Raw genomic sequence first — 15,972 nt, 5'->3', positions numbered from 1 at the left:
AGGGAAGCGGGCTCCCAGGACGGAGGACCAGGAAGGCAGCTCCAACCAAGAAAGCATCCAAGGGGAGGAAATACACCCTTAATTCTACTCCTCAATCCCAGTAAGCCTGACCAGCCCCTAGCTGGGCAGGGGTGGGGGGCTGCGCTGGCTGCCCCCACAGAGAGGCGGGCAGTTTGGGGGACATGACCAAGTCCCACGATGTGGCAGACACTGCTCACCTCCGGCCAAAGATGGCTGCACAGGAACAGGGGAAACCTGTCCATGAGGAGGGGGGACACCCTCAACACCCTGCCTCCTGGCCTGGCCTTCCGTCTCCCCTGGGCCCAGCAGCAAGCCCGCACAGACGTGACGCATCCCGGCAGAGAACGTAACAGGAAGGACATGTGGTGAGCCAGACAGGCTCTGTCACTTTGAAATATAAATTACATGAGCGGTAAAAGGGGAAGACTTTCACTTAGGAGGCAAACTCTGAGATCTCACAAGTATTTGTTTCTTAGAAGACTTAAGAGCGGTGTTAGACTTGGGAAGAGATGCAGGACGAGGAGCTACGAAATTCTCCCCTCGACTCTGACCGTGATGAGTCACAAGCCCCGAGGCCATAAAGCCCTCCTTAAGGGTTCTGGCTGGCATGAGGGCATCCCAGTCCGAAGCCTGTTCAGCTCCTGCTGGGCTGGCTGCCCTGGGTCCCCATGCACTGAGTTTTCAGACCAGAGCCCGGAGGTTGCACTCTATTGGCTTCGTCAGGCTCACACTCTGCTAGGGACACGCGGGCGCGTGGGAGCCCGGCCGCAGCGGGCGAGGGCGGGCAGGCGGCGCCAGCATGGAGTGGGCTCAGAGCCCCATAGCCCCGCTCTGGGGGCCTCTCAGCCTCTTACCAGCCTCCGACCACATGAGCCAGAAAAAGAAAACCTCTGCCATGTCACTTGAGTGGTGGCTCGAAGCAAAAACTTGGAGGCAGACCAGCAGGCTTCAAACTCCATCAGTGGCCGCAGTGGCCACTGCTACTGTGTGACCGCATGTCCCCTTCTCCCCATCTGTCAAATGATAAGGACCGCGGTGCCTCATTCATAGTGTTAAGTGGATGGAGCCAGTTCGTACTTGTGAAGCACATGGAAAGGTCCCTGGCACACGGTGAGTTGAACGAGAGTCTGCCGAGTGAGCCTCGTGTGTGGGGAAAAGAAGTGAGTTCAACAGGAAGAGCAACAGAGAGCTGCAGAGAACGGCAGACGGATGGAATTGGGCCGAAAAAGAACCCAAAATGGTGCCCTACATTGGACACCTGGCCCTTTCGGAAGGGGAGAAGAGTGCCGTGCGATGTGAGCAGCAGAGTGCCTTCGACAGCACACCTTTCGTTGGCAGGAAGGTGGGCACCATGTGCGCCCTCACCCCCTTCATGCCAAGGGCTGGGCTTCTAGATCGGAAGCCTTGATGCCTCTTTGTGTCACACTGTTGCTTCCCTCTGAAAATCACGGAAAGCAGGTCTTGCATCATCTGCTGTGCCGGACATCTCCAGAGTCCAGGGATGGCCAAAGTTTGGACCCACCAAGGCCCCCAGGGACCACTGCGTGGCGTTCTGGTTTCCGGTGCTCGACCTCGCCCCCAGGAGGCTTTGATGCGTGGCTCGCAACAGCATCTCAAGCCTGCCACAGGCTCTCACTGCCGGCCAGTCTGCATCACTGCCTAACACAAGCCACTCTAATCATGAGCTTGAACCCAGCCGCAAACTTGAAACTTCTACAAACTCCTAGCAAAAGCCCAGTTCTGCCCTTCATCCAGAGCAAAGCTTCCTGTCCTACACCGCCATTCCAGGCTCTTGGAGGCTGGGCACCTTTCCAGCTTCTCCTGTGAATTCTCTTCCATCCAAGGCACAGCTATGTCTGCACGGCCTCGGGCCTGCCATTCGATTTCCGGTCTCCCAGCCTTTCTCCTCACCTCCTCCCCTGTGTTCAGCTTCCCTTTCTTGGCTCAGACCAGTAACCACGCCTTTAAGACCTAAGTCTTTGATGACAATTTCAGTCATCCAAGCAACTCTCTCCAACGACTTTGACTTTGGACTGGACAAAGGCCCCAGCTCTGCCTCAGGACATGAGTACTGCTGCGTGTGTTCCCTACCCCTCTGTGTGTGGGGTATGGCTGTAGGAGCGGCCTCTACAACCAGCCAAAGTTGAGGCCCATGGGCCTCTGGGCAGTTTTGCTGTGGCCCCACCGCACTGAGGACAGACTGTGTCCGAGACAGGCGAGCAGGGCGCTTGGTGATCAGGCAAACTCATGAAGGCTTACTCACCCTGACATTTCCAGTTATTGGAAGGAGGTTGCTGGCTTACTGGCAGACAGACTTCCGAGGGGACCGAGGTCCTTCAAATCCCATTTCCCCAGCAGGCATCACGTATACCTCTTACTCACCCTGCCTGTGAGCCCGACACAGTGACGCAAAGACGCCCCCCTGCCCTTCTGCAGGGCTCCCCACTTACCATGGTGCGGACGCCATATTGCTTTTCCACTTTCTCCTTCAGCTGTTTGAAACAGGCTTCCATTCTCTCATGAAATGGCCTCAGTGCTTCAGTGACTTTGTCTCCATGAATCCTGATCCCTTCAGCCAAAAACGGAATCTGAAAAACGTAGCAGTCAACACTCCTTATTTCCTGGTTAATGGCCTAGAGAGAGGCGTGCACACCAGGCAGAAAGTGGCGCCGTGTGCAAAATGCAACTGTTTTGTTTCCAAATCAAACCGTGAATCAAAGTCATCAGCAGGCACATTACCCCCAAAGACCAAAATGCTCCAATTAAAATCCTTTGTGTTTAAACTGGACACGTTCAGTGCAGTGCGGGCACACGATGGCCACTCGGAGACTAGGCCTGGCTCCCATTGGCCGACCAACCCCAGAATAAACTCATCTGTGCCTTCCACTTGAATCTGGAAAGAACTGCAGTTTGAATCTGTTTAGCTGTAACTTGGTCTATTAGCAAAGGGTCATGGCACAGCACAAAGATTTTTTTAGTTCAGAATATCGCCTCTGTAGGCAATTGAGAACCCTATTCTAAAACTTAAGAAAAATCTAATTATATGTGATCTATAGTCCTGAAGGATCTTCTTATTTGGAAAGGAAAACCAAATCTATTCTTCCTTAAAACTAAAAATAATCGCTTCCCTGCCAACACTGCTGTCACAAATATCCGTGCCAACACTTCACTCCCAAGCGCAGAGACGTAGCTGACCTTTAAAAGCGTTGCAGGGAGACATTTTCATTCCCCAGCCCCGGAGGCCCTCTAGACTCACTGCTGCTGGGGCTGGGGAGGGCTCTCAGGAGGGCTTCTCTCCCCGGGCTCTGCTTTCCCCCGATGCGTGGACCAGGAGTTAGACATTCCTCAATGCAATCAAGCTAAGAGGCTTCCTCTTAGTAATTTATAATTAAATCAAAATCCTGATTAAAAACAGATTTCCCTCATATGACAGAACACCTACCTAAATAAGCAGATTTATTAGGAAGCAGGATAATAAGTACACAATTGAATTTCATGTGAACAAACTTGAGAACTCTTATCAAGATGAATCAATGCATAAAATGTATGTGGTTGCCATGTGGAGCAGGCGCTATTTATTGCCCGTTGTGGTCTCCGGGGAAAGACGGAAGAAGTCAGGGCCCCCCTGTCACAGCCCGCCCGGCAGCCCACCCAGCCTGCCCTGGGGCTGCACGGGCTCAAAGCTTGTTTCGCTGACAGGTGGGCCTCCCCGCCAGGGTTCGGGCCAGGCGTCCCCTTCTGGCCAGTGCCCGCCAAGAGGACGATGTGCGTACAGGTGAGCTTTCACGATGGAGATGACATTTGGACATTCCACATGAATTACTCCTACAGATGGCAGCTTCCCTGGAGCTCGCCGCAGCGTGGTCAGGTTCCACACTAGAAAATGCTCACAGTAATCCTTGTGCTTCCCGAGTTCCGCCTCGGGGCGTGGCACAGGCAGGCTGGAGACAACTTTGGGTGGGATGGCAGACGTGTTGGATCTCTCTGGGTGCGGAGTCGAGGATGGGGGGGCTGTCTCAAGGTGAAAGCCCAGCCACTTGAGTTCCTACAAGCATTTTTGTGTAGAATCAACCATTTTCAAATACATAAAATGCAGTCTAAATGTCTCTGCACTTTTTTGTTGTTGTTGTTTTCTTGTTGGTTTGATTAAAAGCCTTAATGGGCCAGACACGTTGACCTACCAGAAGCCACCCGCTGGACTAAAGTGAAGACTGTTTCGGTCCCTGGGGCTGTGTGAGCGGCAGCTTGGCAGGCAACATCTAGAGGGAACGAGAACTGACCGCTTCCGCAGGTCCCTGACGCTGTCAGATACAACCTTCTTCTCCTGGGATGGGATCTGGCCTCTGTTCTGTGTCCGACTGGGGCTAAGCCCTGGCTCTGCATAAAAACATGCTCTGTGCAAACACACTAACATACTCGGTGCATAACATACGAACATGGGGCATGGAATGAGGCCTGAAGAGATCTCCGGGGACCCTGTAATTCGGTGGGTTCCAAGCTGGATGAGCATCAGCATCTCCTGGGCTGGTGCCCGAACCCCACCTCTGGAGTCCTGGTTTGCTCTGGAGTAGATCCCAGGAATCTCCATTTCTTAAAAGTCTCCCAGAGCCCAGAGTGGGGAGAGGAGAGAAGACATCCCCAAAGTAACACCTTGGGTTGTTCAAAATGAGCACACAGCCTGCTCTCCTGAGACGCCCTTCGGAACAGCAGCGCTGCATGTGAAGTTTGCCCTGTGTGTCCCCTGCACTCACTCACAGCCCACCAGTGCATGGAACATCAGGGAGCAGAGTTCAGGGCTCCAAGAGCACCACCCCTGCAGGGCAACGGCTGTGCCCCTTGTCCGTTGGGGATGCGGCGTGAGGCCAGTCTTTTGTGTCTGTCGTCTCGAAAGAGACGTAGGTGCACAACACAGCGGTGGTGGATGGTCTGTGTGGACTCATCTTCGGGCCTTGGCAGGGATGCTCAGTAAAACAGCTGCATCTGGGGAAGGGCAGAGCTGTGCCTTTGAGGAAGGGGCTGGAGCCCACTCTGATCTGGCATCAGCTGTAAACATAGAGGAAGGCCCCACGCGCCTGCAGCCACTGGCTCCCAGCTGGGAGAAGCGGGTCAGCATCGTCCTGGTTTGGGGATGGCAAGAGCAGAGCCAAGAGTCGCCTGGGATTTAACAACCTGCCTTCACAACCAGTTTCAGCACCAAGATGTGCTTATTGCTTATCAGTGATGGAAACTCTGCCAATGAGTCTTTGGGATTCCCCAGAGAAAGACTCACTCTGCCCTGATGGAGCTTCCAGAAAAAAAACAAACCAAACAAACTCACAAATGAAAACATTAAGACAGCATCCTGATAACCCCAAACTTCTTATTTTTAATGACCACATGACTCAATCAGTGATACTAAAATATGGGTTTCCAAACATTTGCAAATGAAAGCGAAATCACAGGTAATGTTTTGAATATGCATTTTCCATCACCCTTTGATTTAATGAAGTTGCTAGAAAATGGATTCTTTTTTTTCGGCTTTCCTGTGAGCTGCTTTAAAATTCATCCTTTAATATAGTTATTAGGGGTGATGACATAGTGCTGACATAAAGTTCTCTCTGGGGAACAAATTATTTTCCTCTGTAGGACTTGAAACTCTTAAAATCCAATTTGCTGTAAAAGCTTACAAGAAAAAAAAATCAATACAACTTTTGCAGACCAAACTAGTTTTTGTGTGGCAATGATGTTATAGCCTTCAATGCAGTTTGAATTTTGTACCTTTTGGTTTCTACATCTAAAATGGAATCACTCAGACTTTTAAACTCTCTTTTTGGAAACAGAGGGAGACCGTCCACATGAGGCTTATATTCCACGCAGAGAACCGTCCTTGGCCTGTCAGGTCGCCGGAGCCAGCCCCTGGGGTTCGTTATCACAGGGTAATTCTACTGCAAACAGTAGTGATTTGTGGCCAAGTCACAGCCATGAGGACGGCCATTGTGGAGCATAACAAATAGCATGGAGGACAAGGGGCGTTAGAGAGGAGTAGGGAATTTGGGTAAATTGGAAGGGGAGGTGAACCATGAGAGACTATGGACTCTGAAAAACAATCTGGGGGGTAAATTGGAAGGGGAGGTGAACCATGAGAGACTATGGACTCTGAAAAACAATCTGGCGGGGGGGTGGGAGGTTGGGGTACCAGGTGGTGGGTATTATAGAGGGCACGGCTTGCATGGAGCACTGGGTGTGGTGAAAAAATAATGAACAATGTTTTTCTGAAAATAAATAAATTGGAAAAAAATAAAATAAAATTAATTACGATAAAAAAAAAAAAACAAAAAGAAACTAGAAACTGACAAGTGTTGACAAGGGGGTGAGAGGAACGTGGCTCCTCGAAAGATTGAAAAGCGGAATCATGGTTTGATCCAGAAATGCCACTTCTGGGACTACACCCCAAAGAACAGAAAGCAGGGAAATGAACAGACTCTGTGTGGCTATGTTCACAGCCAAACAGCAGAAGGAGCCCAAGTGTCCACAGGCGGATGAACGGACGAACCGAATGTGGCCCGTCCACGCAAGGGAGTGTTATTCAGCCCCACAAGGACGGAGATTCTGACTCGGGCTACAACACGGATGAACCCCGAAGACTGTACTCAGGGAAACAAGCCAGTCCCCAGAGCCGTATGACTTTACCGTATGAGTCCGCAAACGTGAAGCACCTGGAACCCTCAGGTTCATGGAGACAGACGGTGGAAGAGTGGTTTGCAGGGGCGGAGAATGGAGAATCAGTGCAGAGGTTTTTGGCGAGGTGGGAAAGTTCGGGAGACGGACGGAGGGGATGGTCGCACAACAGTGTGAATGTGCTTAATGTCGCCCGACTGTACTGCAAATTGGTCAAGGTGTTCCCTTGTAGGTTCTGTCTGTTTATTACCGTGACGTCCTCCTAACAGCAGGGCCCTCTAAGGTGAGACTCAGCGACCTCAGGAGCACGAGCACAGAAGCACCATTATATGCAGAATTAGAGCTGGGAAACCACGATGTGGACGCCCCCAGCCCCGGCTACCACCAGGGAGAACGTGAGTGGCGGGCGCTCTACAGTGGCCCGCTGTCACCTCCCACACAGGCAGCACCAGCCCGAGTGCCCTTCCCGGGACTGGCAGGAGCCAAGCTCTCGAACACATCACAGCTCTCAGCTTCCCTCTGAAGCTCTGTCCATACCAGACAGAGGCTTCCAGTAGAGACAGACCAGGCTCACTGGTAAGTGAGGACGCTCTGTGTGTTCAACCTCATGATGTAGCCTAGGAGCCTAGTTAATACAGCAATGGGGGGTGGGTTTATCTGGGGACACATGTGGCTCCGTGCCCTGTGGCGCATGTCCCAGGCCTCTGTGCTGGTTGGCGTGTGTGCTGAGGCGGCCCAGGAGGACGTGGGTCTGGCCTGCCCGCTCCAGCCCTGCAGGGCGGCCACCCCACACTTACCTGCCATGCGATGAGGTCCTTGAGCTTCTCGATCTTCTCATGGGCCTCTGGGTGCTCCTGCAGGTACCGCTCTGTAAAGAAGGCCTGGTGGGGACAGGAAGGGCCACTCGGTACACCGCTTCCCGGCCCCAACTCTGCACCCTGGCTGTGCACCAGAGCCGGGGAGAGAGCCAGGCCCACCCTGTGTGTGTCAAACAGACGCACCCCCGGGGACCGACCCTCCCCAGCACTCCGGGCTAAAGGTCTGCTTGGGCCCAACACCACAGATGTTGAGACGTTGAACGGGCAGCCAGGAGGGGCATTTCGGGTGGCATCTCTGTCTTCGGAACCCAGCAAAGCCTCGGTTGACCTGGATGCTCAGCCGGCTGGGAGGCAGCTCCCCAGCGCCCTGACTCCCGCCCTGCCCCCCGCCCCGGGCTGGTCCCACCTCCGGCTGCTTACAACCAAGAGCCATCTCTAGGCGCAGGGCAATGACTCCTCGCGGCCTGCTCTCTGCCTCAGTTCTTACTCTGTCTGGACAAGGGCTCAGCAAACTTTTCTGAGAAGGGCCTCAATGCCGCCACTTTGCATCAAAACAGCCACAGACACTAAGTAGTGAATGGCCGCAGCCAAGTCCAAACTTGATGTCAAACACAGAGAGCAGACCGTAGTGCCGACCGCTGGTCTAGACCACACCCCACGTCCTTCAACTTCTGCCCATTCCCACGGAGAGGCCCAGCCGGCCTTCTGCCGTGTACCCGCCATGCCTACCTATCCCACACATTCTAAGCCTTTCGTCTCTCGCTAAAACTGTGTCTCTTGGCCTTTCGTGATCCTAGGACTCTTGAGAGCCACCCGAGGGCAGCCCCACAGAGCTCCGTCAGCCCAGCCTGGGAGGAGAACGCCCAGGGGAGTCATGCCCGGGTCGGGCCTTGACCTTCCACAGCCGACAGGGGTCCCCTCTAGGGGGTCCCCAGCCTTGGCTCAGTCACGGCTGAGATTGGCCAGAGAGACCAGCACAGCTTCTGGGCTGGGAGGTATATTTCTGGAGACATCTGTCCCGGGACAGGGCTGGACCGCAGGCATGTCACATGCCTTCTCATAATTTGCGAAGCCTCCCATGACGGCAGGGTCCACGATGCCGTTCAGGAGCATGGAGAGGGGGTTGATGGGGAGGCTGGGGTCATCAAGGTGCTGCTGCACCATGCTGTTCATCTTGTCGTTGGTCAGCTGCATGGTCTCGATGGCGTTCTCCAGGGGGCTGATCTCCACCTGCGGGGAAGGAAGAAGATGGGACCCCAGGCCGGCTGCTGCGTCCACCCTGCCAGGGTCTCCTGCTGTGTCTCTGGCCCGTGAGGTCCTGCCAGAGGACGAGCACTCCCAAGGGGGGCCAGGCTTCCTATTCCTCCATCGCACCTTTCTTCCTGGGGTGGGGGCGGTTTCGGGGTTGTCTGTTATCACCCAACAAGAGCAGCTGGGTATCTCCGCATCACTGTGCATTTCCAGAAGGCGTGGGCCTCGCACGCAAATTCCGAAGGGATAATACAAGGCGGGGCTGGCTCTGAGGGGGGGTGTGTGTGCGCACGAGTGTGTGTGTGTGTGTGTGTGTGTGTGTGCTGTGTGCCTGTACACGCCTGCACATGTGTAAGTATGTGTGGATACACTTGTGGTCTGCTTCTTTTAAAATGGGTAAGATTTTGGGCAACTGGGTGGCTCAGTCGGTGATCGAGTCCCGCATCAGACGCCCTTGCTCAGCGGGGAGTCTGCTTCTCCCTCCCCCTCTGCCATTCCCCTCACCTCCACCCTGCTTGTGTTTGCTAGCTCCGTCAAATAAATAAAATCTTACAAAAAGAAGGGTAAGATTTTAAGGAATTCTGAGCAATCTATCACTGTCCCTGAGGACAGTGTATCACTGTCCCTGAGGACTTTGTAATCCCCCGGTACCTGTTTGGTTAGGGAAGGGGGGAGGGCCCTGCCCTGATCTCCAGAGTAGACCATGTCCTCTCTTAGGAAGGAAGAGCTCCGCGGCCCCAGGGGGAGCACGTCGCCACTTCCAGTGGTGCCTCACAGGCCTCATCGGAACACCTGCCACCGGTCAGCGGGACACTCCGTGCGGGAGACAGGGGACCGCGGTTCATCCTGCAACTGCCCTCCTTTGTCTGGGGGCCAAACAGCTCCCTGCAAGGCCCAGCAGAGCATGTCTCTCTGGCTCAGCCCTAAGGTGCCACGAAAACATGGCCGGGTTTAAAACAACAGCAGCCCCCGCCCCCCAGGCCTCCTCTAAGAGATGCTCAGCTGGCCGCAGAGCCACAGCCAGGGGTCACCCCAACACAGGAGCATTCCAGTCCTCCTGAAGGGGGTAGGAGGCATCCCTACCCGTGCCTGGGAGCCCAGCGTATCTGTAGCAAGGGACAAAGAGAGCAGGGGGAACAGGGACCTGAGAACAGACAGCTCTGCTCACGGCAGGTCCCACATTGCGAGCGACACTTGGAAGTCACGCTGGACGAAAACACCCACTGCGCTCGTCCCGTGCAGCCTGGGAGCTGAGGGACAGGCCGTCCCGTACAGAAAGGTGGCTTCCGGTCGGGCCCGCGACCTCACTGCGTGTCGTCCAAGCAGGACTGCGGCTCCCAGGTGGGCCCACGTGGGCCCTGGCGGGCTCAGAGCCTGGAACGCAGCATCCCCGCACACGCCTTCGCCACTCGCACCGCCCAGGGCAGGCCTCCATCCTGACTGACCGCTGACTCCCTGATACTGACCCCGTTTGCCTCAAGCAAGAATAGTTTCCTCTAGTCATTCAGGAGGACTGGCTGCCCCCCCTGGACATCCCCCGCGGACTGTCCCGGGGCCATGCACGAGGCAAGGGCGGTGGGATGGCGATCGAGAGCAGCTCTTCGTTATGGGCTCTGGGATTACTCGGCCTTGGTCTCTTCGTTTGTTAAAAATGGCAAACAGCGCCGGTGGCCGAAGCACATCTTTACAGAAAGTCAGGACTCACCCTCTCCACCTTGAGCTCTTAAGCTCCTTCCTCTCGAAATCTGGCTGGCTCACAAAATCCCGGATTACTGAGGGCTTTGGGAAGAGGCTCATTAGGAAGCTTAGTGCCTATTTACGCCAAGTGTCCCCGACTCTGCCCTCTCACGTGCTACATCACCAGCTCTACATGGTGCCAGCAAAAACCTGCCCCCTGCCACATACCTTCTGAGCCCTCCAGGCATCTGGGCTGCCTGCGTGCTGGTGGGGGGGGCACAGAGTGGGTACTCCCTGAGCACAAAATCCAAGTGCCCAGGGCAGGGACAGGTAGAGAGACACAGGGCTTCAGAGAAGCAGGAGGGGGCACCTGGGATGGGGGGGGGTGGCCCCGAGCTCAGATGGGCATGGATGGCAGAAAAAGAGAGGAAACAGAAACAGGGCTGGGAAGAGAGGTTCCAGCCAGGTTGAACGGAACAGGGAGTTTTGAGGAGACTCACTATAAACCACAGGGGGGGCCACCAGCCCTCTGGTAAGATCCTGCTGGCTGAACACAAAAGGCATTGAGATTCGTGAATTAAAATACATATTTCAATCAGATCTCTTTATCCCACTCTCTGATACTTCTGTGTATTCAGTCAGAATCTGCCGCCCAACTCTGGTTCACGGAGATGGAACTGTCCCAGGGCTCACCACTGAGGCAAAGCAAAGTTTAGCTAATGAGATGCGAGTCATTATTTCTTTAAAAAAGTGCCAGTGAGGGGTATATTCTCAAGCTATTTTTACTTGAAATAAGCAATTGCTATTAATCAAGTCGTTTGTCATGTAAATGGCAATAAAACCATCAGGAAGAAAGATCTTAAAAAGTGTATGTAAATTGGAACTTGTCTTAAACTTTTCATTTAGTTAACAGAAAGAGCTGTCAAAACAGCACAGCAATGACTAGATTTAAATATTTTGTAAGAAGAAAGAAAATCTTAATGCTGGTTTTCTCGTCAGCTAGCACTGGTCGTGATTACACAGCATTTCTACAACAATGTTTGTGGACCTGCACAGTCGATGGCCCGGGGAATGTGCAGGGTGACGACGGGCTCAGCCTCATCTGGCCTGGGGTCTCCATGTGCCCGCCGCACCCTGTAACAGAGGGTAACGCACAATCCCTCCTGGGAGGGGGGTATCCTTACCATGAAGACAGATTTGACCTCAAACCATCTTAAAATTCCAGGTAACTTGTACGCCGTGGTGTATATGGTTCTCTCGATCCACATGTTCTGCAAAGGAAACACACACGGTACTGGTCAGAAGGACATCAGCAGGTGGACAGTGTCGGCCCTCATGGGGACTGACCACTCTGCGAGGCGCATCCTCCCGGGGGATGGGTCTCCCTGCAAGGAATCGCACGTGGCCCTTTTGTGTGCCTTTTCGTCTGTGAGTCGGACAGTCACACGAGGCACAGCAATGTCCCCTGCTTTGGCTGGCCTGTGGTGCCGGCCTCCCTGGCATTTGGCAAGAAACCCCAGCTGGAGAGCCAGGGAGGACTCTGTACGCCAGAACAAGGGATGTTCCCTCTGAGCAAAGGGATTTTTGAAGAGGCTCCCATGTTGGCCTGACTTCGGGTTCAAAAGAAACCCACAGGTGGAAGGGCGCTAAGGAAAACCGGGTTTCATGTAAGTGACCGCTCACGCCAGATACAGACCAGTCAGTATGCTGGGCTTCAGTGTGTTTCCTGCACAACTGATCTCTATTCACATCAGAAAATAAAGATGTGGACAAATCACCCACCCCCTGGAGACGGTAACTTAAACCTTTCAGTATCTGTTGTTCAAGACTTCTCACTAAGCACTAGGAAGGCACGTAGATGCATATTTTCCATAAGATACCATTTTATAATCCAGAGTCTCCATAGAACAGTACATTATGTGTGGCAGGAAACTGCTGCAAGCCAACGAGCGTCACCCCCTGTGCCTCTTCCAGGCTGCAGAAACCCGCAGTGAGCTAACCAGTGGGGACCTTTCGCCCACCTGGGAGCCCATGGTCTGCTTCTGGCCACCCTCTCCCTGTCTTGGGTAATAACTGGGCCATGCAGGTGTGTTGGCAGGGGTCCAGCCACAGTGGGCTGACATCAGCCAGTCCAGGGGACTGCACTGGATCTTAGAGAAGCATCGTTCCCCCCACCTGTGAGGCTCCAGAGGGGAGAAGGAAGGGGACCTAGGAGAAGGCTCCCCTGGGCGCTTGCCCGAGGCAACGGCAGTGTGACATTTCAGAGCACCTGCAGGGTCTCCCCAGAGGCTGACACAGCCCGGCTGGGGCCCTGGGCTCCACCAAGGGCTTTCTGGACAACTGGCATGGGCTAAGCTCTCTGTCTCCCACCTCCTCGGCCGCTCTTGGGGCCCAGGGCTTCATCCCCTGCTGCGCAGCCACGCAGAGCGCTCAGCCTGGCAGGGGGCCTGCCCAGGCCTCCCGCAACGGGGCCGAGCCCCGCTTCCCACTGCTGCAAAAAGCCCCACGCTTATCTGGAAGCTTTAGGCTTTGTCAGGCGTGTGAAGGACTAAATCCCGTGGCTTCAGAAAGCCTCATCCAAGTGCGAGGGCCTAACGGGGCCGTTAGGGGATTTCAGGGCCATTTGGAAGAAGCACGAGGCTTAGTGAAGCCCCAAATGTCAGGGGTCTCGGTTATTCTTGGCTCTCCCCCAATTGGCTGCACCCCTGTCAGCAATTTGCCTGACCTCTGTGCGTCTCTTTCTCTACGGTATGACCGTATACGGCGCAGCCGCTGGATGCGAGACATGTGAGGGAAATTCAAGAACTGCCTGTAAGTCCCACAGTCCAGAGATGCTACATAAACAGTCAGGTTGTGGCCACAAGGGCCCCACCAGAGATCGCTCAGAAAGCCGCCCCCTTGGGGCTGATGTCTTGTCCCCTCCCTCCCTATTAGAGACAACACCGCAGTGACCAGTTACTGAGTACGGGATCCTGGGACGCTGGCGTTAACCAAGAAATTGGGTCTTTGTTTTGAGATCAGCAGTGTGGGCAGCGGGAATGACTGGGGTTCTCGGAATACGAGCTCGTCGTAGACACCCAGGCCACGGCTCGGGCAGGAAGGGCCCGTGACTGGAGATTCTCAGGCCTCACCCTGAGGATGGGAAGACCTCAGGAAATGGAGGGCTTTAGCGGGAGGCTGGATAGAAGCATCGTGGCTGGAAGTGCCCCAAACTTCACTCTGGGTCAGGTCACCTTTGACCTTCTGCGCCCCTAGACACCTCTGAATGACAGGCAAGGGGATAAAGTCCCCAGCAGAGCTGCTGGCTCTCCTTGGAAGTCCCTGCAGCGAATAGGTCATGGAAATAAGGGCCCACCTAGGGATTCCCAAGGATGTTTGCAGGGCAGAAGGAGGGGGAAATGTTGACACGTTAAAGGACTCTGCTTTATTGCAAAGAATGTTCTTTGCAAATGGAAACCATTAAACCAAGTGCATGCGTAATTTTTTAAAAGCTGCAAAAATTTCTGTTACTATTTCTATGACCAATGCAGGGGACAAGGTATGATGACCTTTTTGGCTGGTTGTCACAGCTGGGGAGGTACTACCAGTTAACTAACGGGCAGAGGGACAGGGAAACCGCTCGATGTCCTCTGAGGCACAGGGTGGCTCCATCACAGAGAATGACCGGGCCCACGACTCTGTGGCACCCCGGAGCCCCTGGGCCTCAAGACTCAGGAAAACTCAGGTGCTGAATAGGAGTGTCTGTCCGGGTCTCTGCTCCGCTCACCTCCAACAGCTTGCCATCAGCAGAAAGCCAGACTGCTCAGGCCCCTTTGCCTATTCGTATTAGAGACACCAGCAGGGTGCTCGGGGCGTCCAGGGCCCAGAGGGAGACAACTCAGAGAAGCCGAGGAGGGAAGCGAGGACGCCAGGAGCCCAAGAAGCAGACTCCCAGCACTCGTCTCCCCTGCTGGCATCATACGGAAGGCCTTAACGACATCGTCCGTGAGACGTTCATCCTTTCGCTACAGTTGAAGGGCTTAGGATTTGGAATTTGGATTTCTGCACACAAGGCACAAAGGCATCTAATACTGCCCTGTAGTGGCCTCTGAGGCCATTTTCCACAGGCAGGGGCGGTGGTAGTGGAGGGAGCCCTTTGGGGGTTTTTTGGTTGTTTTCTTTACCGCGAATTCATTGTCTGGGTTTTTCTCTCCCTTGCGTATCGGCCGAGAATATTCAAACCGCTGGACTTCATTCACCCTGTAAAAACTGTACAGAGACAGATAAAGCGTTAGACATTTAACCCCCAAAGCAGCCGATATGCTTTTACGACGTGGGGTCTGGCCTCCTTATAGGTCCCTGCATCCCTGAGAGCATCCCCAACCCTGACCCTGAGCGATCGCTGTGGCTTTCTCTCCCCGCCAGCCTCGGAAGAGAGATGTTGGCAGGTGGAAAAACTACCTTGAGTTTTTGCCTCTTCCCTGTCCCTGCAAACCCTCAGGGGAGAGGAGATGCTGAGTAAGAGTGGGCGGGCACACACGGAGAAAAGGTGAAGCGAAGGAGAGCGGAGACAGGCCTGTGTCCCCCACTCTTGTGCTTCCTCCTTCAAAATCCCATTTACTCTATTAGTTTAACTGAGTGATCCAACGATTAATTTATTAAAATAATTTGATAATTTGTATTAATTTTTTAAAAAATTATGTTTCTAATTTTTTTTACTGTAAAGAATCCAGCTTTACTTATAATACTTTTCCTAAGAATTATTTTTCATTCTATAACACTTCCCATGGATTAGATGAGCTACTAATTGATATATTTTTTTTATTTCTTTTTTTTAAATTTCTTTTCACTGTACCAGAATTCATTGTTTTTGCACCACACCCAGTGCCCCATGCAATCCGTGCCCTCCATAATACCCACCACCAGGATCCCCGAACCGCCCACTCCCCTCCCCTCCAAAACCCTTAGATTGTTTTTCAGAGTCCACAGTCTCTCCTGGTTCATCTCCCCCTCCAGTTTTTCCCAACTCCCTTTTCCTCTGCATCTCCCCATGTCCTCTGTGTTATTTCTTATGCTCCACAAACATGTTTCTTATTTTTAAAAAGACCTTATATGCCTTCGTTTCAGCTCTACCAAAGGTAGAGTCTGCAACCAAAAGGACAGCACGCACGACAAGTGTGTCCTTTCTTTTCCTGGGGAAGGGCCGGGTGGCACGTGTGTACCAGAGGCAGACATCCCTCGTCAGCACTGAGACGTCGGCCACCTCCCCACGTCCCAGCAAACAGCCGAGCATCAGCTACGATTCGCTATTGGCTTTAATGCCTCTCTCCGAAATACACTGTTGCAAAATTGGTGGCAGCCATCGTTCATCGATAAACAGATAAACATCGGTAAACAGAGTCCTGGCTGACCTGCCGCCATGGCTGAGATACAAGGTTAAAGAAAGGAGAGGGAATGTGGAGGAAGAACACAGCCCCCCACACTTCAGGATATGAACTGAGCAGATTCTGAGCATTATCAGGCCACCAAGGAGGTTAATTTCTTAACCAGATCATGGATCGCACAGAAA

General features: G+C 53.6%; 1 protein-coding gene across 2 annotated transcripts in view; it reads right to left on the bottom strand.

Moving 5' to 3' along the window:
• DOCK1 (dedicator of cytokinesis 1) overlaps positions 1-15,972 on the bottom strand; it is a 491,675-nt gene that overhangs the window by 15,672 nt on the left and 460,031 nt on the right. For both annotated transcript variants that reach the window (XM_044240731.1, XM_044240732.1), the window contains exons 43-47: positions 14,588-14,672; positions 11,609-11,695; positions 8,550-8,726; positions 7,476-7,559; positions 2,472-2,609 (exon numbers count right to left, since the gene is read on the bottom strand). In XM_044240731.1, coding sequence (XP_044096666.1) covers positions 2,472-2,609; positions 7,476-7,559; positions 8,550-8,726; positions 11,609-11,695; positions 14,588-14,672 — 571 coding nt within the window. The remainder of the gene's footprint in view (positions 1-2,471; positions 2,610-7,475; positions 7,560-8,549; positions 8,727-11,608; positions 11,696-14,587; positions 14,673-15,972) is intronic.

The sequence above is a fragment of the Neovison vison genome, chromosome 2 (genome assembly GCF_020171115.1).
Source record: "Neovison vison isolate M4711 chromosome 2, ASM_NN_V1, whole genome shotgun sequence".
NCBI classification, from domain to species: Eukaryota; Metazoa; Chordata; class Mammalia; order Carnivora; family Mustelidae; genus Neogale; species Neogale vison.
The sequence above is the reverse complement of the archived record's forward strand: the minus strand, read 5'-3'. Positions and strand labels throughout refer to the sequence as shown.